This window comes from Juglans regia, chromosome 8, assembly GCF_001411555.2.
Source record: "Juglans regia cultivar Chandler chromosome 8, Walnut 2.0, whole genome shotgun sequence".
Classification (NCBI taxonomy): domain Eukaryota; kingdom Viridiplantae; phylum Streptophyta; class Magnoliopsida; order Fagales; family Juglandaceae; genus Juglans; species Juglans regia.
Genome location: NC_049908.1, coordinates 1,037,983 through 1,057,493, shown reverse-complemented (window position 1 = coordinate 1,057,493; position 19,511 = coordinate 1,037,983). Strand labels below are relative to the sequence as shown.

The following is a 19,511-nucleotide window of genomic DNA, read 5'->3' as shown; positions in this document are numbered from 1 at the left end:
CCTCCCCCCATCCCCCGGGGGTTGATCAATTGAGCTTTAGCAGCATTTCCTGCTGTATAATATTTTTTTTTTGAGAGTACAACTTGAAAGAAATATTTTTTCCGTTTAGATTTAAAGATGAATTGAGATGGATTTACATGAGGAGAATAAAATATTATTAGAATATTATTTTTAATATTATTATTATTTTAGAATTTGAAAAACTTTAATTGTTTATTATATTTTATATAAAAAATTTAAATAAATTATAATGATGAGATGAGATAAATTGAGATAAGTTCCAATAACTCCTCTTCCAAAAAAAAATTTGCTTTCAAATTAAAGTTCCACAACAATGGGACGATGAGTGGTGGGTAAATAACAAAAAACCCAAACTTTGATTGCCTGACAGGCCTTAACAACTCGGCGGTCCAATGTCATTCCTTAATTCGAGTGGGCCGTTCGGGTGAAATTATCAAATGTGTATCCACTTGATTCGACTATTGATATCTAAATGGATAATTTGCCATTCTATTCATATGAATTCTGGCTGGTGGCTGCCGAAGCATACACCCAAAACCACCGCTAAAGCTCAAAGAGAACCCCGATAACAGCGGGAAATGGCTACGCTCCTCAAGTTTTGCAGACCTTTCTGCCCCATCCGCTTCACTAACTCGATGCGGCCGATTCGACTCACCACTCACCTCTCCCATAATACCCTCTTCTTCAATCCGAAGCCCAGGAGGAGCAGCCTTATCCGTTCTTTGAGCTCGTCTCAGCCGTCGGAGCTGTGCTTGTACAACACAATGACCAAAAATAAGCAAGTGTTCGAGCCCAAATTGGAGGGCCGGGTCGGCATGTATGTCTGTGGAGTCACCGCCTATGATCTCAGCCATATCGGCCACGCTCGCGTCTATGTCACTTTTGATATTCTCTACAGGTCCTTACTTCCCTGAGCTCCCTCTATATCTATATCTGTATGGAGAAAAATATGAATTTTTATTTTTGAATTTTGGTGATGTATTTATATTTGTCCGCAAAACTTTGTGTTTAGGCAGATATCTTAGGCATTTGGGATATGAAGTCCTTTATGTTCGGAATTTCACTGACGTGGACGACAAGGTGAGTTGAATTACAAGTTAAACTTCGCTTAAGAGTTACAGGTTTGGCATTGTTTTATCTTTCCTGCTTAGTAAAGCGTGTGTGGGCTTGTTGGAATTTCGAGTAACCATGAAGATTGAGAATCCTCCTCACCCACCCCACCCTCCAAATGTGCTTGTCTGGTGTATCTCGTTTCTTTCTACAAGATTTTAACACCCAAGTTTTTTCCTCGTGATTTCTAATCTTTGTGACTAAGTGTTTGTTCACATTCTATAACTTGTTTATTTGGTTTCTTACTATCCAGTTTGACACTCTTGTAATTTGGGTTGTAGCTCTTAAAATGTAAAAAGGGTTTTATGTCATTGTGCTGCAAGAGCTGGATGCCAAATACCAACTTCCTCTTTTCACATTGGTATGACAGGATAGCTGAGTCTGCATTTTGCAAATTCTGTAGATAATTGCTCGGGCAAATGAATTGGGGGAGGATCCAATCAGTTTGAGCAGACGCTACTGTGAAGAGTTTTGTCAAGATATGTTGCATCTTCATTGCCTGCCACCTTCTTTTGAACCACGAGTATCAGATCACATGCTCCAAATCATTGATATGATCAAGCAGGTGCCTTGTTTAATTTTTATCTATTTTGTTGTATAATCACAATATCAAGAGATTTTACATTGAATTGACACCATTTTTTAAACTGATCTCGTCTCAAGCTGCACATCTAGAAATGTTTTTGACTTGTTAGGATACAATAGACTTTTCTTTTAAGTTTTCATTTTTATATTTATAAGGAGTGTATTTGAGTCTAATATTATACCTCTCTTGTGCTCTCTCTTGGATGCTTTTCCTTGAAATATGAGATTTGTTGATTGTGATTTGCTGACATGCTTCTTGGCAGATTCTTGATAATGGATATGCCTATAGAATTGATGGGGATGTGTACTTCAACGTATACAAGTTTCCAGAATATGGACGATTATCTGGGCGAAAACTAGAGGATAATCGAGCTGGTGAACGAGTTGCTGTGGACTCGAGAAAGAAAAATCCAGCTGATTTTGCTTTATGGAAGGTAACCATTCGTTAAAATTAATGGCGAAGTACTTGCATTATGAATGCAAAGTATTAAACAATCGGAGTTTGTAATTATACCTGTTTATGTGTACTAGTTAACCTGCCTTGCTATTAGCTGATTACAGGGGAGTTCACTTTGTAAATTCATGCATGTGCCTTTGCATGCCCACATTTATGCCTTCATGTTTGTGAGTGGTTTAATGACATATGTCTCGTTGGTTGTTGTTCTGATTGGTTCCCTTTTTAATATGATTCGGTATGTGTATTTACATGACTTTCTCTGTTATCTTCTGTCTTCTGTACTAGAGGCAGATGGACAGAAGACAGTGAACATTGTTATTTATCTTCAGTTCAGAATTTGTTTGTAGTTATTATATAATTTTGCAGGCTGCAAAGGAAGGAGAGCCATCTTGGGAGAGCCCATGGGGTCTTGGAAGACCTGGGTGGCATATTGAGTGTAGTGCCATGAGTGCTGCTTATCTGGGTTACTCTTTTGACATTCATGGTGGAGGAATGGACCTTGTGTTTCCCCACCATGAGAATGAAATTGCTCAGAGCTGTGCTGCATGTAAAGAAAGCAATATAAGGTACTGGATCCACAATGGCTTTGTCACTGTTGACTCGGAGAAAATGTCCAAATCTCTTGGGAACTTCTTTACAATACGGCAGGTACATGATGCTGTCCGGCTTAGAGCATTGCTTTGTTATCCTACTCTTTTTTATGGCAATTGACTTCATCATCTTGCTTTGAGCCCTTAATTTTTTGCATTTTAGAAAATTTTGGAATCATCCTCTGGGGATAAGCATGTAATGATTTAACAGGTTATAGACCTTTACCATCCACTGGCTTTGAGACTTTTCTTGATGGGGACCCACTACCGATCTCCAATCAACTACTCTGACGTACAGCTTGAGAGTGCTTCAGATCGTATTTTCTACATTTATCAGGTACCAAAGACACAACCCCCATCTCTCTCAAAGTGGATCCTCCCGAGGTTGTTTGATCATGTTTTTTTATATCTATTAATTTTGTCTTCAATTTCGAGTCAGATTCATTTTTTGGACCGATATGCCTTGGTTATTAGCTATTGTTCTTTCTGCTTGGGTCCCTGATGAAAGATATCATTACAACTTGGGGTTTCATTGGGTTTAGTTTTCAGTGATACATTGCAGCATTTGAAGTTTTGAACTGATGTATTGATATTTTTAGATTTTTTTTTCCTAATTCTTAACAATGGATTTCATATCAAACATGTGATCCAATTGGTTGCAGACATTGCATGATTGTGTAAATGTTCTAAGCCAGAATGATGTAGCTGTTCAAGTGGATCTTATCCCGCCTGATACTGCAAATTGCATCAATAACTTCCAAAACATTTTTGTGGATTCAATGTCAGATGACCTTCACACTCCTGTTGTTCTGGCTGCAATATCTGAACCACTGAAGACTATCAATGATCTTCTGCATACACGCAAGGTATTGTGTTTCTGATACACTTGTTCATTGGCATGAATATGTAACTTTGTTGTAGTAATTTGTTTGAATATGGTCTGTACATCATGAAATAAACTCATAGGATGTAATATTGGTTTATATTTTCAAAAAAGTATTGATTTATATTTTGGCATGAATATATTGTAGTTTGGTTTTACATTAAAGATTTTTTTATAAATAAAAAGCAGAGAGTGGAAGAAGATTACATTGAAGATGTTTTACATTAAAGATAGGTGAGCTTTTAAGCTATATCAATGAGTTGAGGACTAAATCCGACCCTTAAACCCATGCATGCCACCTGTGAACCAAAAATATTCATGACCAATCTAAGGATCTTGTTTGCACTCATCCAAATTGCCGTCATTTTTTTTTTTGCAGTAAAGTTGTATATGATTGAGATTCTCAATTTGTTGCTTCTTCCTACAGTATGATTAATACACCTGGTTCTTGCTAATGATATAATTCCTAATCTATCTTCTATCTTCCATTTTTGTTTCTTTGTGTCCTATGTAACTAAATAATCCAAACAGGGGAAGAAGCAAGAGTTTCGAATAGAATCACTTGGAGCTTTGGAAAAGACAATCAAGAATGTTCTGACTGTTTTAGGACTAGTGCCCACAAGTTACTCAGAGGTACAGAATGTTCATGTTATCAGAGCTCTCTGTTGCAAAATTCTACTTTCTACTTTGCATTTGCAACCTCTACTAAAATTTATCTTTTCTTTACCAATTCACATATTTTCTGAGTTGGTCCTTTTGTCACTTTTTCTCCACCAATTTTGCACTTGTTTCTTAATCAATTCCAGATATTTAAATAGTTTTGGATACCGTACTTCTTATATCCCGATTGCTGTTATCTGCTGTTTTAGTACTTTATAGTTAATATTTGCTTTCTTATGCTACAGGTTTTGCAGCAGCTTAGGGAAAAAGCTTTGAAGCGTGCTAAGTTAACAGAAGACCAAGTTTTGGAAAAAATAGAAGAACGGACGGCAGCAAGAAGGAACAAGGAGTATGAAAAATCAGATGTAATTAGGAAAGATTTAGCTGCCGTTGGGATTGCTCTTATGGACGGTGCTGATGGGACTACTTGGAGGCCAGCGGTTCCACTTGCCCTCCAAGAGGAGAAAGTGACGGCAACTTGAATGGCTTTTTAACTTGTCATTGTGATTTTGTACCTTAAGATTTGGAGGAATGCATTATTTCCCTGGCATTTAAGGACGGTGTTTTGGAATTTTGGGTTGTGGAATGCATTAGGAAGGTTAGCACGTGCTCTATTATGAGGAGATGTCACACTCTGATAAAGAAAACAAAACAAAACAATTAGAACAAAACTGAGTGAGCTCCGTAGCGAATTTTGACGCTCATGTAATGATTGATTCATTTTGTTCTGTACTTGTCTAATCTTGTTCCCAATGAAAGCAATCAACTGTAGCCCTATTAGCATTTGATCCTGATTTGGAATCTTCTTCAATGGTATTATCCCTGTAAGCATTTTTCTCCTTTGCTTCTCTCCGCTAGATGAAACATGTAAACATTTTATATCTTGCTTTTCACCATCTTATAGAATAAGATAGGAAAAAAATCACTCATATTTGTGATCCCTTCTTTTTCTCCCGCACAAGTTTGGGATATTATTTTACACATGCAAGTGGGATTTATCAATATTTGTCGCTGTACTTAACTACATGCAGAGAGATTACTGTAAGGTATTTGAACAAATACAACAGAGAAAGGAGCAACAGTTGCTGGATCTGATTGGTTTACATTTATTGGATCCAAGGATGGAATAGCCCCAGAAGAATCTACTGTGAGTATTTGCCCATTTAAAAGCACTGTTTGGCTGCGTAAATTCCTATCTTTTGCTGTTAAGTGGTATTCTTCTCTAGTACCATTACCAATTCTAGACCCTGGAGACATTGTGGCAAATTTTGTTCTTGGATTTTGACTTTCTTGTGAAGTTGAAGTACTGAAGCTAGTATCATTTTCTGTCGAAATGTACACTTGAACTGTAGTGCTACCATCTAGGTTGATCAAGAGCAATGTGATTCCTTGCTGCAATGATGAAAACTTGATGAATCAGCTAACTTTCTCTTCCATTTTCCTTCTTTATCAGTTTTTTTTTTTGAACTAAACTTTAGATTATTCTTACAATTTTCTTTGAGCAGTGAGCATAAGCACGAATTTTTTTGGTTCCGGAGAAGTTTGTGGATAGAACTTTGTTTCCCATTAAACGGTGCCAAAGAAGTGCACTGTAAAATGAAGCAACAATATTAATAGCTTAGGTGATTTATGGAAAGATATGCATAATTCTCTAATTCTGGCTCTTCTGTAGTTATTGTGGGGGCAGACCCACTAATAGATTTCGCTTTGGAAGAGAAATATTATACTTGGAATTTAAGAATAACCTGTAGTAGTCAGGGTTTGGAGCGAAACTGGAAGTGTTGAGTAGGCCATAGTTTCCACCAATCAAGGATTGTCTACAATATGTTTTGGTGTCAAAAGACGACGCCAGTCCGAGCTGGTCCAAGTACCTGTTTGTTTATTTAGATGGCAAACAAGATCTTTACCCAACAGCATATTCAAATGGTCAAGGAAAAAGAGACGTAAGAAAGTGAGTTTACTGTTACCAGAAACTGAAAACAAATGCATTAGTGACATGATTGTGGCCGCTGTTATAAGCACCGCCTGCTTCGCCAACCCATGCAACTGCTCGAGTCCCACTACTCTTCAGGATGCTCTGAAGGCTACTAAATGTATGCGATACGCTATCAAGACTAGATGGATCCAGGATATTGTCAACAAGGTGATCACTCACACCTGCATTTGAGAAAACAACAAAAGAGTTATCAGATAAATTCTCGGGCAGCTATAAATGCAGTAAGGCTTACTTATTGTGTTTATCTTTCTCTTATTCTAGAGAATCCAGATTGGAGTGTAAAAATATCAATTTCTCCTCATAAAGGCCTACTAGGAGGAGTGAGGTAACTCCTTATAAAATCCAGGATGAGTTTGTTCCTAAGCAGTGTGGGACTTCTCAACACGCCACCTCACGTGTGGGCCAGTATTTCCGGTACCATCATCGTGGGCACGTCGCAGGAGCTCATCATCAGTCATAGGTTAACCTAACTCTGATACCATGTAAAAATACTAATTTCTCCCCATAAAAGACTTAATAGGAGGAGCCTTATAAAGTTCAGGATGAGTTTGTTCTTAAGTTGTGTGAGACTTCTCAACAGAGAGGGATGTAACATAGAAATAACTATATTTTGTGGTGAAATATCACTTCCCCCATATTCTTTTACTATATACTAATTAATGTACCTGGACCAAGGCTGTAAATGTGGAGTGTGACCACCTGAAGAGATTTAGGCGTTTTCTTGATGAATTCTGAGAGCCAGTTTGCGTCAAAGAAACCTCCTGGTGCAATGACTAGTGGTTTTACTTCGAAACCAGTATAAATATTCTTCACTATGTTTTGGAGAGAGTCTATATCAGATGCATATTGATCTACTGAAACTTTTGTTCCAATTCCATTCCCACTCAGTTCATTTCCTGTCAGGGAAGAAGATTTACATCGATCTGAGATCATGAAGCCTTCGGCAATACACTTAAAAAGTAAGTGGAATGTATGTTCCTAGCTAGCTTAGATTGCATTGAGTGAGTTTATTGATTAAATGAAGAAGGTCACCATGCATGTTCTGTTAGTTTACAGTTTGGGAGACAAACGATAATATATCTATCGTGGCATGATCAGAAAGACTATGAAAAGCTATAAAGCTACATATACCTTTCAAATATGTGCATAAGATGTCTTACCAAGCTCCCAACCATGAATAGTATAACCCTTTCTGACACTATATCGTATAAGAGACTCAGTATCACTGGAATTCCAAGCTCCAACAGCAGCACTTCGGTTGTCTATAGTCTTCCCGCTTAGCTCATTTAGACCAAAAACAACAACAGCCCTGGATTTCAAACGAAAATGTGATCGATGATGCTTTGTTGATAAAGAGTTAATTTATAATGTTATTAATAGGCCTGTGCAGAATATCCGAAAACCCGACCCACCCTGTCCGACTCGACGTGAACTGAACCAATAAACAAAGCATTGGTTGACAAAGTAGTTAAGCATAATTTGAAAAGGTTCAGTTCAGTTCATTGATTTGACAAAGTACTTCATTGATTCGGTTCAGTTCATGTTAAGCATAATTTCAGTAGATTTGGCTGACAAAGTAGTTACCCGGTTTTCTTGAAGAAAAGGTTGAGTTCGTCCCAGCGAGACATTGATAAGCAGCCTTGAGAGAATCCAAACAACTCTGAATCATTTTTGACAAATGAATTGCATTGTTGTCCATTGCCTTCTGTCTCATATATGACTTTGTTTTGTAAGGTCCCACCTAATCTAATTTTTAAGGGAGAAAAAGCTGCAAAAGATCAAAGCTTATGATCAGTCCTAAACTTGGGTAATATAAGAAATTGTTCTGCAAGTATTTATGTAGGCGTGACTACTTTACCTTTGATGGCATTCAGTAATATAACGTTGTTTAGATCCTATCAAATGAAAAAAAAAACATTAATTTCAGTAAGGAAAATGAAACGTGAGCTTGCTCTTTACGACATTGACCATAATCTTAGGAGTTTGTTGTTTTTTTTGGTTAACTCTATTCAAATTAAGGAAAAACCACCTTAAACCTGCAATTAGGTCTTGTTTGTTTTCGCAGATGAGATGAAATGATATTAAAGTTAAAAAGTTGAATAAAATATTGTTATAATATATTTTTTAATATTATATTTGTTTTTGAATTTGAAAAAATTGAATTATTTATTTTATTTTGCATTAGAAGTTGAAAAAATTGTAATAATTAGATAAGATGAGATGATATGTTTTCTGAAAACAAACAAGATCTTAGTTGACCCAAGAACAAGCAAGCTGAGAGTAATCAGAAGTACTTAGAATCTAATATTGGGAAAAGTTGAAAACCCTTTGCTCTCGAAGGGAAAGTTCAGAATTTTTAATAGATAACCATTGGAATGCCAACTGCTGGTCCTGCATTAATCTCATGAGTTTTGCAAATAAAACAGTCAATCGATTCATGGACCAAGCAATCTTGTGATGTCCAGTACTTCTGGTTCCTGCCATGAACTGTCAAATCACTATAAAATGTTTCTGATCTGTTGTGGATAATTGAAAAAGGGTAGTGATAGACTTACTATTTATTTACTACTCATTTATTATTTGTAGTGTTTTTATTTTTTTATTATTTTATTTTAAATATTTTTTTAACATCTTTAATCATTAAGGAAAAATTAAAAAAATATATAAATTTATTAATTATCACTTTCTTAACTATTAAGTAAAATAAAAAATTATAAAAAAAATCAAATATAAAAAAAGTAGTAAATGAGTAATAAGAAAGTAGTAACCCTATCATTTTCCATTATCTATGCCCTACCACTCATATTTTGCAGATTTTGGCCATACTTCAGTCATGGTAATCACCTTTTCCGATCAGTGGTTCACTATCTTCGATCCTAGCTAGATATTCATTCCGAGATGCAAAGTATATATAGTTTTCCTGTTTCTAATTTGACATGAGAAGTGTTAGTCTGTTCGTCATGATCTCAAAAATGTTAAAAGGAGGATTTAACTCAAAGGTGGCGATGGCTAAAAAAATTCTAAAAAGCTTTGTAATATGAAATTGTGGACAACCCAACCAACCTACCACCACCTTTGGAAAAACTCTATGGCCAATAATCTGAGTGAAACTATATATATTTTGAATGATATCAAAGATGGCCGGAATGATGGGGCAGGGGTACTGAAGTATGTGAAGGATATATAGTGATCGGCTCGCTTACTAGATTTAGTATAGAAGCTCTGCCCCAGCTACATCTTCCATAGTCGCATTTCTCAGGAGGCCACCAATCCAAAGTGGCACAGACAAAATCATCATCTATTCGTCCAATTGAAGTTTCCCCATTTATATAAACCACACCTTCAACGGTATTTCTAGCCTTTGAAGACATATAGATGTTGTGAATGATCCAGTAAAGCCAGAAACACCCACAAAAGAGCAGACATAGAGAACCCATCCCATAAGACAAAGTCTTCTGCATGCGCTTATTTTGTACCATTGTCTGCTGCAATTCCAGCTACTGTTAATTTTAAGATATTACATATATATATATATATATAGAGAGAGAGAGAGAGAGAGAGAGAGAGAGATGTTAACAAATCTCAAAATCAAGACCTGTAGCTGAAGATATCATAGTTGCTAGGGAAACCTCCCCAAGACAATCCAGATAATTAGATATGAAGAAAAACCTCCACCAGAGACCAGATTTTTTAAAGACAGGTAGTCACTAACAAAACCATAATATAATCAATTCAAGGGTCAACGAGCTGGGTCTCTCTCATCATACAGGCATGGATGCTTCTTCGTACTTGTTTAATATATTGTAAAACCTACTCCCATCGAATTCGGTTCACTGTCCCTATCACCTTCACGATCAAGAATTTGACATGTTATGAGAGAATAATCATCCTAATAACTTCGTCTCCAAGTGTATTTCAATGGTTAGAAGTACAATAACATTATAGATAAGACCCCTTAGTACTATTGATAAACATCTTATCATCAAAAAATTTAAAAATTTTGTATCTCATCGTAATTAGATAGAGTAAATAAAGTGTGTGGTTTAAATAAAACTCTTATATATATATATATATATATATATATATATATATATATGTGTGTGTGTGTGTGTGCGCGTATTTGTGTGAAGTAGCCTGTTTTTTCAAAAAATGTCCGAGTACGCTAGGGTACGTTTGGGAGTTGAAAAGTGTTGAGAAGTGTTGAGAATGTTTGTGAATAGTTATGAGTAGAGATTGAAGTGAGTTTGTGGGTCCCATTGAGAGTATTTTGAGTTGTTTGGATGTGTGAAGTATGTTGAGTTGTTGACTTTTGAGTAGGTAATTGAAAAATGTGTGGGTCCTATAAATATTATAGTGATTTTATTTTTAGTAATAAATATTATAATGATTTTATTATAGTGATTTTTTTAATATTAATAAATATTGTAGTGATTTTATTTTACTTTTATATATAATAATGATAAATAGTATAATGATTTTATTTTTAATTTATATATAATTGTGATAAATATTATAATGATTTTATTTATGTATATATAATAGTTATAAATATTATAGTAATGTTATTTTTTATTTATATATTATAGTAATTTTATTTTTAATTTATATATAATAGTGATAAATATTATAGTAGTTTATTTTTTATTTATATATAATAGTGATTTTATTTTTTATTTATATATTTTAGTGATTTTATTTTTTATTTATATATAATAGAGATAAATATTATAATGATTTTATTTTTTATTTATATATTATAGTGATTTTATTTTTTATTTATATATTATAGTGATTTTATTTTTTATTTATATATTATAGTGATTTTATTTTTTATTTATATATAATAGTGATAAATATTTTTTATTTATATATTATAGTGATTTTATTTTTTATTTATATATTATAGTGATATTTTTTATTTATATTTATAGTGATTATTTATATATTATAATGATTTTTTTATTTATATTTAATAGTGATAAATATTATAGTGATTTTATTTTTTATTTATATATTATAGTGATTTTATTTTTTATTTATATATTATAGTGATTTTATTTTTTATTTATATATAATAGTGATAAATATTTTTTATTTATATATTATAGTGATTTTATTTTTTATTTATATATTATAGTGATTTTTTTTATTTATATATTATAATGATTTTTTTTTATATTTAATAGTGATAAGTATTATAGAATGTTTGTGAATAGTTATGAGTAGAGATTGAAGTGGATTTGTGGGTCCCATTGAAAGTATTTTAAATTGTTTGGCATGTGAAGTATTTTCAAAAATACGAGAATACTTGAAAAGGGTTAAGGTATCTCTGTTACCAAAGACAGCATAAGTGAACTTGGTCGAGTGTGACAAGCAATAAGCGTGCACTTCGTCTAATATTACTGGTTGAAGACAATGGGGTCCACCAAGACTGATCATTCCAATTGCCTTATCCAAATTCACGGGAGGTCCTAATTACTTCCCTTTTGTCGGCACTGCATAAGCCACGTACATGGTCGATATAGTGCTAAAGAGCAGTGCTATTTATAAACTTTACATTATATTTACTCATTTAAAGATATATTATTTTATTTTTTTATCATATTTTATTTATAAATATATCTGAAATTATTTTTATTATTTAGATAAAAAAATAAAATGACATATTTTTAAGTGAATGTACAACAATATAGGGCTTACATTTTAGAATTTTTCATTGTCAAAAGGCTTTTAATTAAGAAAAATTTCATTCATCATCTTCATACTATACACCACACATTATACATAATTTTTTATTTTTTTCTCTTATTAAATATGTGATATATGGATGATAAGTAGAAGAATTCAATTAGTTTAAGAAAATTAAAATAATAAATAAATAATAAATAAATGTGGTGTATAGAGATGATGAGTAGCAAACATAATATACAATGTTAAGTGGATATTTGTAATTAAAAATACAGCTTTCATCGATTATAGATATAATTATACCTTAATTATACTAATTAAGTCTCATATTAAATATTTATTAAGTGAGATTTAATTATATATACGATTACAATTTACAACGGACCCTAGTTTTGATTAAATTATTCGATACTATGCAAATAATGTGATTCACTGATTAGGCAAGCGAATTATTAGGCCGTGAATTAATTAATTAATAATAATGGCGAGATTTTTTAGATATTGCTTGCATATGCGATGGCTATATTCAAGGAAAAAAATAAGTTCTGATATGAAATATTGAGAGCGATTTGAGGAAATTAATCTAAAAGTTTTAAATTTCTTAAATTCATCATTTAACACCACAAAATCTGGAAGAATTAAAAATGTTGGAAACGGTAGATATCTCAAGATTGACTAATTTTTCCTTACCATAATTGTTCAAGAGACCTCTACTATTTATAAGTAGATCATCGAGGAAGTTCCTTGAATCGATTAAAGCAAAAAAGAGAGTGACCATCATGTCTCCAATGGCTGCCATCATCAACAAGAATTTATTCTTATTTCTCTCTCTGAGCCTGATCATTGGCCTAGGTACGTATATATAAATATTTCTATAGTTTCTGCATTGCAAATTAAATTATTTCATCATTGCAGTCCTTTTCAGTCATAAATAAATAATATATATATATATATATCATACATGTTTTTTTATTTTGTACTCTCATTTTGACTGTTCATATATTTAATTTAAAAAAAAAACAAAATCTTAATGATTAAGAAAGTGACTATTGGGATATTGGTATTTTTTTTTAAATGTTTAAATATGTTTAAAAAATATTTGAAATAAAAAAAAAATTCAATTTATATTAGACGGCATATAGAATGGGCACATAGAGGTAGAATAGAACCAATCTCTTAGTATGATTTAAAATTAATTCGGGAAGTTAATATTTCTTATGATTTAAATTATGTTTATTCAAATTGCAGGCCATTGCCAATGCTCTCTGAAAAAAATTGGGATTACCCAAACTGATACCGGAGCTACAATTCATAATAAACCGGAGTGGAGGGTGACAATTCACAATGTCTGTCCTTGTGCTGTATTGGACCTGAAATTAGCTTGCAGTGGTTTTCAAACCGTGGAAGATATTGACCCTTCAGTCTTGAGCATATCCAGTGGCGAGTGTCTTGTCAACAATGGCCAACCCATCTATCCTTCTACTACATTCAGCTTCACCTATGCTTGGGATACTTCGTTTCCTTTCAAGCCAGTTTACTCTGAGGTTGCTTGCTCTTAAGGAGATCGAAAGGCCAAAAGATAGATGACACGTAAACTACGTTCTATAATATTTATTCTTGTTCGACTTTACGTGTTTATCTCTTTCCTATAGAATTCAATAAAAGTTCAATTCAAATTCCAAATGTTTTGAAATAATTTTATATTATTTCGAGAACTGTTATATATACAAAAAAAAATTATATAAAATAAATCCACAAATTAATATGACATCATAGAATCCGTTATATCTATTTTATATTTTATAATAAAAATAACTTTAATCTAACGTACCAAATCAAGTCATATGTGAGTTCATTTTTGTATAATTCCTTTGTGACTAAAATATTTTCTTTTTGTTATTGGGTTTACTGTTATCTTGCCCTAGATAAAAAGAGCTTGAATAAAGTTGCAAAGAAGTGCGATATTAAAATCTTCTAGAGATTTTTCCAATAATTTTTTAAAATCTCAATCATTTTGAAATTAAATGATTTAAGTTCAGCAAACTCAAAATAAACTACATAATAGAGCAGTAGAAATATAAAATAATAAAGTTGATCAAGTGCTACATATTAATTCTCCTGTCTATGTTGAAGAGGAAACCTTAACCTTCCACGCTCGAGTTCTACTATCGCAACATTCCCCTGCAACCCAACTAAAGATGGCCAAAACATAAAGGAACAAAGATACAAAAATCAAACTTTCATTTCCTCTTCTTTGCAGGTGGCTGAGGTGTCTCTTCCTCATCTTCCTCCTCATCCTCTTCTTCGTCATCATCTTCTTCTTCCTCCTCCCCATCATCATCATCATCCTCATCATCATCATCACTTCCACCATCACCATTTGCTTCAGGCTCATCTTCGGGATCCCCATCACCCTCACCGCCATCATTATGTGCATCATCATCATTGCCTCCATCAACGTCCTCATCATCCGCCGCATCATCATCATCCTCCTCCTCATCTTCATCATCCTCTGTTTCACTGGCATCTTTGTTCTCAGGACCAGGTTTTTTCACTGCATGCAGCTCAGACAATGGAAACCTGAAAAATACAAATGGTTTAGTACCACCCTCTCCAGAAAAATAGAGCAGCAAGCAATAGCAAAAAGGTGGAAGAAATCAGTCGCTAACCCTCCAGATGAGTCTGGCTCTTTGTGCAAAATATCCATTCCATTTGGCGAAAGTTCCATCTGAAAAAAATAATCCAAACTCATGCCAATTAATAAGATCAACTAAATGGTCCATACAAAATGCAAAACATTTGGCGGAGTTAAAAAGGTTGCGCGAAAAAAATCAGTAGAGTGCCACAACAGGTCATATACACACTTTCTACAAATTCTTGCTTATTGCAAATTACTGACTAAAAAAGTAATAATAAATTGGAAATTTTATTGAAGGGTGCAAAGGCTTATTAAAAAAAAGGCTTACAGGAATGATGTACAAAAAAAAAGGCTTATGTGTGAAGGTACAAAGTGTTGGCTTGAAGTCAGACAATGGTTGTTCAAAGTATTAATCCCACATATCTTGTAATGAGTGGTGTGTATATGACCTGTACCTTCACACATAACGATAAAGGTCAACATGAATACAAGTTAAACATGGCAATTGATGCGAATCATTTTGGCAACTAACTAGCACAAAAACTAATAACGTGCTTCGGGGAATCAGTTGAACGATAACGTGTATGTTGTTTCCTTGAAAATTCAGTTCAATTAGACAGTCATTCCCATGCATATTCCTTTTAGAGGATGGTCTGAGAGAGAGAAGTAGCGAGTTGCAAACGCTCTCTACCAATCTACTCCCCACAACATGAGCACCTACATGTTAAGAAAGAAAAGTAAAAAAAGAACCCACTCAACTAGTCCCCGTACTCCAAGCCATAAACTAGGCATAATACCAGCTACCAAGAGGTAATCTAAAGGGTATATACACCTATGACAGCCTATGAAATATGTAAACCCTAAACTAAATTTTATAAAATTTGGTCATGGTTCTGGGTTGAGATTAACTAACAACGTCAAGGCTAATGCCTTGGTGTAAACCTTCGACCAGATTTACCAGGTGTACACAAAAACTCGATTATACAGAGAATAAGGCCGAAGATTTTCTTATTCTCAAAGGCCCACTAAAATTCCCACGCAATAGGTTTTAAGAAACTTGGAAACAACGATTTCAACACAATAATTCAAATACAAAAGACCACAATTTTCTGATGCAGATAATCAGTGAAAACACTGAAAATGTTGATGCCAGAATTTGTTTACCTATCCCAAAAAAAAAAAAAAAAAAAAAAAACAGTACAACAAAACAAGGGAAAAATCTTACCTTTCGATAACAGATATTGTTCACACTCACAATTCCAAAAAGATAAAAGGAGAAGACGAAAGAGAGAAAGAAATCCAGTTACAAACTCAAGTTAGTAAAACAAGAGGTTCGCAGCGTAAAGAATAGGAATATAAAATACCGATATACTAAATTTAGTCTATACCATCGAGAGAGAGAAAGCAAGAGACTTGACAGCAACAATGGCAGTCTCAACCACCACAGCCTCCATCACAGAGCAAAGAAAACACTCCAGAGCAACGGCGTTCGAGCGAAAAGCATCCATATCCATCTCCCGAGCAGACTAAGATCCTAGACAGACCAAAAAACCCTAATTGGGAGAGAAGGTATTCGAAGCGTAGAAATTTCCTTGAAGGGAGAGGTTCCAGGGTTTTAGAAATTGAGGGGGGGTTAAAAATTAGGGTTTTGAAGATGGGACATTTCATTGACCGCTTTGCCGCTTAGACTTGGGATAATTCGATCTATCAAGGACTCATTAGTTGTTACGTCACAAGATGACAGGTGGAATCTGGACCGTTCGCTTTGCAGCGCACGAGACTTCTATCTTTAGGCCGTGCGATTTGCCTGTCACTCTAGCCTGTATAAAAAAACCTTGAGTTTTAGGGGTAGGTAACAGGGAATCTGGACCGTTGAATTTGCAGATTCTGAATAGACAGCCTAGAAGTAACTAAACATTCGTAATAAACATTTCCAAAGATTGATCAGGAAACATTGATCATAAACATTCTACAGTTCTAAAACCCTAATTTTATGAAATATTTACTGCTCAGGAAACATCGATCATAGACATTCAACAATTCTACAATATTTGAAGTATTAGGGCCATCCTTTGCATTGTTGGATCTTCGTCTCCAAATATTTTATGCGTAAACAATTAAGATGGATTGTTGAGAAATAATCTCACATTGCCTGTAAATAAGATCTTGTGCATGTTTATAAAGAACGAACAATCATCTCTAGAATTGTTCATTCCTTATAAATAGAAATGATTGTTTATTATTTATAAATATGCCTAAGATCTATCCACAAATAATGTAGAATTATTCATCAACATCCTACCTCATGTATAGAAACCAAATTGGCTCAATTCATCAACCGATATCAATCAAACGTAGAGCTTTCTTAATTGTGAACAATTCACAAATCTGCTTTTGAATCGACAAGCTTCAGATTTAAAGGCCAATGGCGACTGTTAATGCAGGAAGCAGCTGAAGTGTATTACTGATGAAAGTAGAATGCCAGTACAAAAAAGGAGCAGCAGGAGAAGAAAGAATGTCAGTCAAATAGATTTATTCAGATCCAGGATCAAGGCAAGCAATTGAAACAATTCAACTTCAAACCCGGTTTGTTATTCTTGCCACTTGCCAGGCTAATTGACCAAAACTGGAAAGCATATTTGACTAGCCTAGCAGTTCTAGAGTTCCTAGGCCATATTTTGTTAAATTGCAACAAGTATTTCAGCATGCATATAACTATGTAGCTGATACCACAGGTCCACAATGAATAGAAATAGTCTGATAAAGAAAGGCAGGCAACAAGCCAGGCAAATTGTTTCCCCTGCGCCATCAGCTCTGGGGTTGATACAAACCAAGGCAGCTCGGGGAGACGCAATAGAACTCAGTGATCCTTCTGATTCCAGCACCTCAAATACATGAACCCCACAATCAGTTAATCCTACGGCAAACTTGTTTGGTTCTTGTGGATGTGCAGCTACCACAAGTGGGTATGGTGAAGAACTGCATCAACATGGGGCAATGAAAGAAGAAAAAGAGAAAATTATCCCAGTATGTAATTGCCCACCGTTATCATACATATTGAATACCGGCCCAGTTGCCACTGAATGCAAATGCAAAAGGCTACATATCAGAACCGTTAATTCAAAAACTGCACAAGCATTATGCAGAATTTGGGAGATGAGGATAAGAAGTCCCATTAAGTATCAGAATTCGGCTATTGAACAATGGATGGCAAGCAATGCCAGACAAAGCTGATAGCACATATGTCAAACTTAACGAGGCATAGGCCAAGCATCTTTACAGATATTGGCAAAGGATCACCGAATGCCTGACATCGAATGGAAGATAAGCAATGGGTTTAATCTGGCATCGTAATCGAACATTTGAAGCACCAAATACACGCACATTTCCATCCAAAAAGCTGGTATTAATTAACTGGCTATCACAAGAGAATATTGCATGGGAGATTGGTCCTGGAGGTTCTTTTACAGTCCACTGAAAACACATAACATTGTCAAGTATTCTGGACAAGATTGATGGAGAGGGGGAGCAGAGACTGCAGAGTGGAAGGCAATTGCTCATCTCCTTCAAAGGCTATCCACCTCTCAGAAGCTAGAAAAGGCAAAAACAGAAAGGCTTGCCTCCAAAACTGAGAAGAACAGAGGAAGTAACAGAAACAGAGCACTGAAAAGCTTAGAGACTCTCCATCTCTGTAAGAAAATTTTCTTTCCCAGATGATGCTGATGGGGGAAGGTCATCAAAGAGAGGTAGTTGGTCTCAGCTGTCTTTACATGACCTTCTTTTTTCTACATAAGTACAATTACTTATCTTATCGTCAATATATCGATAGCATTGTCCCTCTCCGCTGCACTTTGAGCGCGCGCACGCAGAGAGAGCGTGCAGGGGAGGGAAAACACGAGGCCAAAGCTTTCGCAAAAGCTGGCAATATAACTTTTCGAGCTTTAAATCTTTGTACTATGCTTGTATACTTGTAGTTGTCAAGCCTGTTTTTATTTATCCTGTTCTTCGATCTTGATCTCACAGTTGAGATTTTTCAGAAACCTCTTGATCTCGATGTTTCTGCAATGCTTTCAGAAAGCTTTTGCCTTTTCTCGAGTCTTACCTTCTTTTTCAATGCCCATCGTATGTTTCCTACAAGTTAAAGCTTTTTTTTGTGTATTCACATTGAATGAGGAACACTCCTTTGCCAGTTAGCATGGATTTTCTTCCCTTCAAGCAGAATGTTCTACTCACGAATGCTGCAATTATTTTCTTGTCATTGTTCGAAGCATCTTCTGCAATTATTTCTTGTCATGACGGACATGATGTGAGGCTGGAGTCGGAGGTCTCTACTATAAAAAAATCGTTATGACTTTCGAGTTTATATGTTTGGGTATTAATTATTTGAAATCTAACGCAAAATATTTCAGATTTAGATTGACGCTGATCGCATTGGTCGTGTGAATGATCTTCCATTGGCTGCCACACTCAAGCAACTTCAGGTCATAACATGTGGAGATGACAACTTGTTTATTATCCGAGATAATATACTTTTATGTGCTAGACAAAGTTTTTCCATTGTTTGCACTAGAGCAGCTCAGAAACTGGAAAAATAAAAAATGGAAGAATTACCAATTTACCATGCGTATGAATGGGGACCTCAATCAAGCATTCTGAATTCGTTTTGTCGTTGTTTCTCCAGATATGAATAATTATACATGCAACTATGAAATGCATAAACGGCGCGTAATCACTTCAAAAATTAATAGTATTTACTATTAAAAAATTAATTTTAATCCTATGTTTTATTCACTCTTTTCAAAACGATTATGCAGTGGTTGCACAATTTATAATTACAAATATATTTTCTCGCAAAAGGGGAAGAATGTAATGTAAAGATATAG

At 34.5% G+C, this 19,511-nt stretch overlaps 4 protein-coding genes across 10 annotated transcripts; 2 read left to right on the top strand and 2 right to left on the bottom strand.

Annotated features, from left to right (window-relative positions):
- Positions 1 to 499: 499 nt before the first annotated feature.
- LOC109002800 (cysteine--tRNA ligase, chloroplastic/mitochondrial) lies at positions 500 to 5,094 on the top strand. 4 transcript variants are annotated; one of them, XM_018980698.2, is made up of 9 exons: positions 500 to 919; positions 1,038 to 1,101; positions 1,535 to 1,696; positions 1,980 to 2,150; positions 2,540 to 2,821; positions 2,975 to 3,100; positions 3,426 to 3,629; positions 4,178 to 4,279; positions 4,552 to 5,094. In XM_018980698.2, the coding sequence occupies exons 1-9, from the start codon at positions 600 to 602 to the stop codon at positions 4,786 to 4,788; spliced, it is 1,668 nt and encodes a 555-aa protein (XP_018836243.2). In that variant the 5' UTR covers positions 500 to 599; the 3' UTR covers positions 4,789 to 5,094. The 4 variants fall into 4 exon arrangements, with proteins under 4 accessions (XP_018836243.2, XP_018836245.1, XP_018836247.1 ...); XM_018980700.2 differs by having other exon boundaries at positions 729 to 919; positions 1,034 to 1,101; XM_018980702.2 differs by having other exon boundaries at positions 901 to 919; positions 1,502 to 1,696.
- Positions 5,095 to 5,265: 171 nt separating this feature from the next.
- On the bottom strand, positions 5,266 to 10,004 carry LOC109002802 (heparanase-like protein 3). Of its 4 annotated transcripts, none has more exons than XM_035693377.1 (10): positions 9,898 to 10,002; positions 9,506 to 9,787; positions 8,161 to 8,197; positions 7,887 to 8,070; positions 7,463 to 7,611; positions 6,968 to 7,198; positions 6,274 to 6,463; positions 6,052 to 6,177; positions 5,796 to 5,895; positions 5,266 to 5,698 (listed from the first exon to the last, which is right to left on the bottom strand). In XM_035693377.1, exons 2-10 carry the CDS (start codon positions 9,779 to 9,781, stop codon positions 5,324 to 5,326), a joined length of 1,668 nt encoding a protein of 555 aa, XP_035549270.1. In that variant the 5' UTR covers positions 9,782 to 9,787; positions 9,898 to 10,002; the 3' UTR covers positions 5,266 to 5,323. The 4 variants fall into 4 exon arrangements, with proteins under 4 accessions (XP_035549270.1, XP_035549271.1, XP_035549272.1 ...); XM_035693378.1 differs by having other exon boundaries at positions 9,506 to 9,784; XM_035693379.1 differs by lacking the exon at positions 6,968 to 7,198 and having other exon boundaries at positions 9,506 to 10,004.
- A 2,756-nt stretch (positions 10,005 to 12,760) lies between these two features.
- On the top strand, positions 12,761 to 13,629 carry LOC109002808 (uncharacterized protein At1g05835-like). Its single transcript, XM_018980712.2, has 2 exons — positions 12,761 to 12,842; positions 13,239 to 13,629. The coding sequence occupies exons 1-2, from the start codon at positions 12,770 to 12,772 to the stop codon at positions 13,547 to 13,549; spliced, it is 384 nt and encodes a 127-aa protein (XP_018836257.2). The 5' UTR covers positions 12,761 to 12,769; the 3' UTR covers positions 13,550 to 13,629.
- A 351-nt stretch (positions 13,630 to 13,980) lies between these two features.
- LOC109002807 (glutamic acid-rich protein-like) lies at positions 13,981 to 16,314 on the bottom strand. Its single transcript, XM_018980711.2, has 3 exons — positions 16,017 to 16,314; positions 14,660 to 14,718; positions 13,981 to 14,570 (listed from the first exon to the last, which is right to left on the bottom strand). The coding sequence occupies exons 1-3, from the start codon at positions 16,140 to 16,142 to the stop codon at positions 14,231 to 14,233; spliced, it is 525 nt and encodes a 174-aa protein (XP_018836256.1). The 5' UTR covers positions 16,143 to 16,314; the 3' UTR covers positions 13,981 to 14,230.
- Between the last annotated feature and the right edge of the window lie 3,197 nt (positions 16,315 to 19,511).

Bases quoted from the DNA above. Each gene is read 5' to 3' on its own strand.
- LOC109002800 (XM_018980698.2), top strand. From the start codon at position 600: ATGGCTACGCTCCTCAAGTTTTGCAGACCTTTCTGCCCCATCCGCTTC. The intron at 1,102-1,534 runs GTGAGTTGAATT...CAAATTCTGTAG, and splicing joins TCACTGACGTGGACGACAAG to ATAATTGCTCGGGCAAATGA. The intron at 2,151-2,539 runs GTAACCATTCGT...ATAATTTTGCAG, and splicing joins CTGATTTTGCTTTATGGAAG to GCTGCAAAGGAAGGAGAGCC.
- LOC109002802 (XM_035693377.1), bottom strand. From the start codon at position 9,781: ATGGTACAAAATAAGCGCATGCAGAAGACTTTGTCTTATGGGATGGGT. The intron at 7,199-7,462 runs GTAAGACATCTT...CTTCCCTGACAG, and splicing joins TATTCATGGTTGGGAGCTTG to GAAATGAACTGAGTGGGAAT. The intron at 5,699-5,795 runs GTAAGAATAATC...TCATCATTGCAG, and splicing joins CTCACTGCTCAAAGAAAATT to CAAGGAATCACATTGCTCTT.
- LOC109002808 (XM_018980712.2), top strand. From the start codon at position 12,770: ATGTCTCCAATGGCTGCCATCATCAACAAGAATTTATTCTTATTTCTC. The intron at 12,843-13,238 runs GTACGTATATAT...TTCAAATTGCAG, and splicing joins GAGCCTGATCATTGGCCTAG to GCCATTGCCAATGCTCTCTG.
- LOC109002807 (XM_018980711.2), bottom strand. From the start codon at position 16,142: ATGGATATGGATGCTTTTCGCTCGAACGCCGTTGCTCTGGAGTGTTTT. The intron at 14,719-16,016 runs GTATAGACTAAA...TATTTTTTTCAG, and splicing joins TTGCTTTCTCTCTCTCGATG to ATGGAACTTTCGCCAAATGG. The intron at 14,571-14,659 runs GTTAGCGACTGA...TGTATTTTTCAG, and splicing joins GAGCCAGACTCATCTGGAGG to GTTTCCATTGTCTGAGCTGC.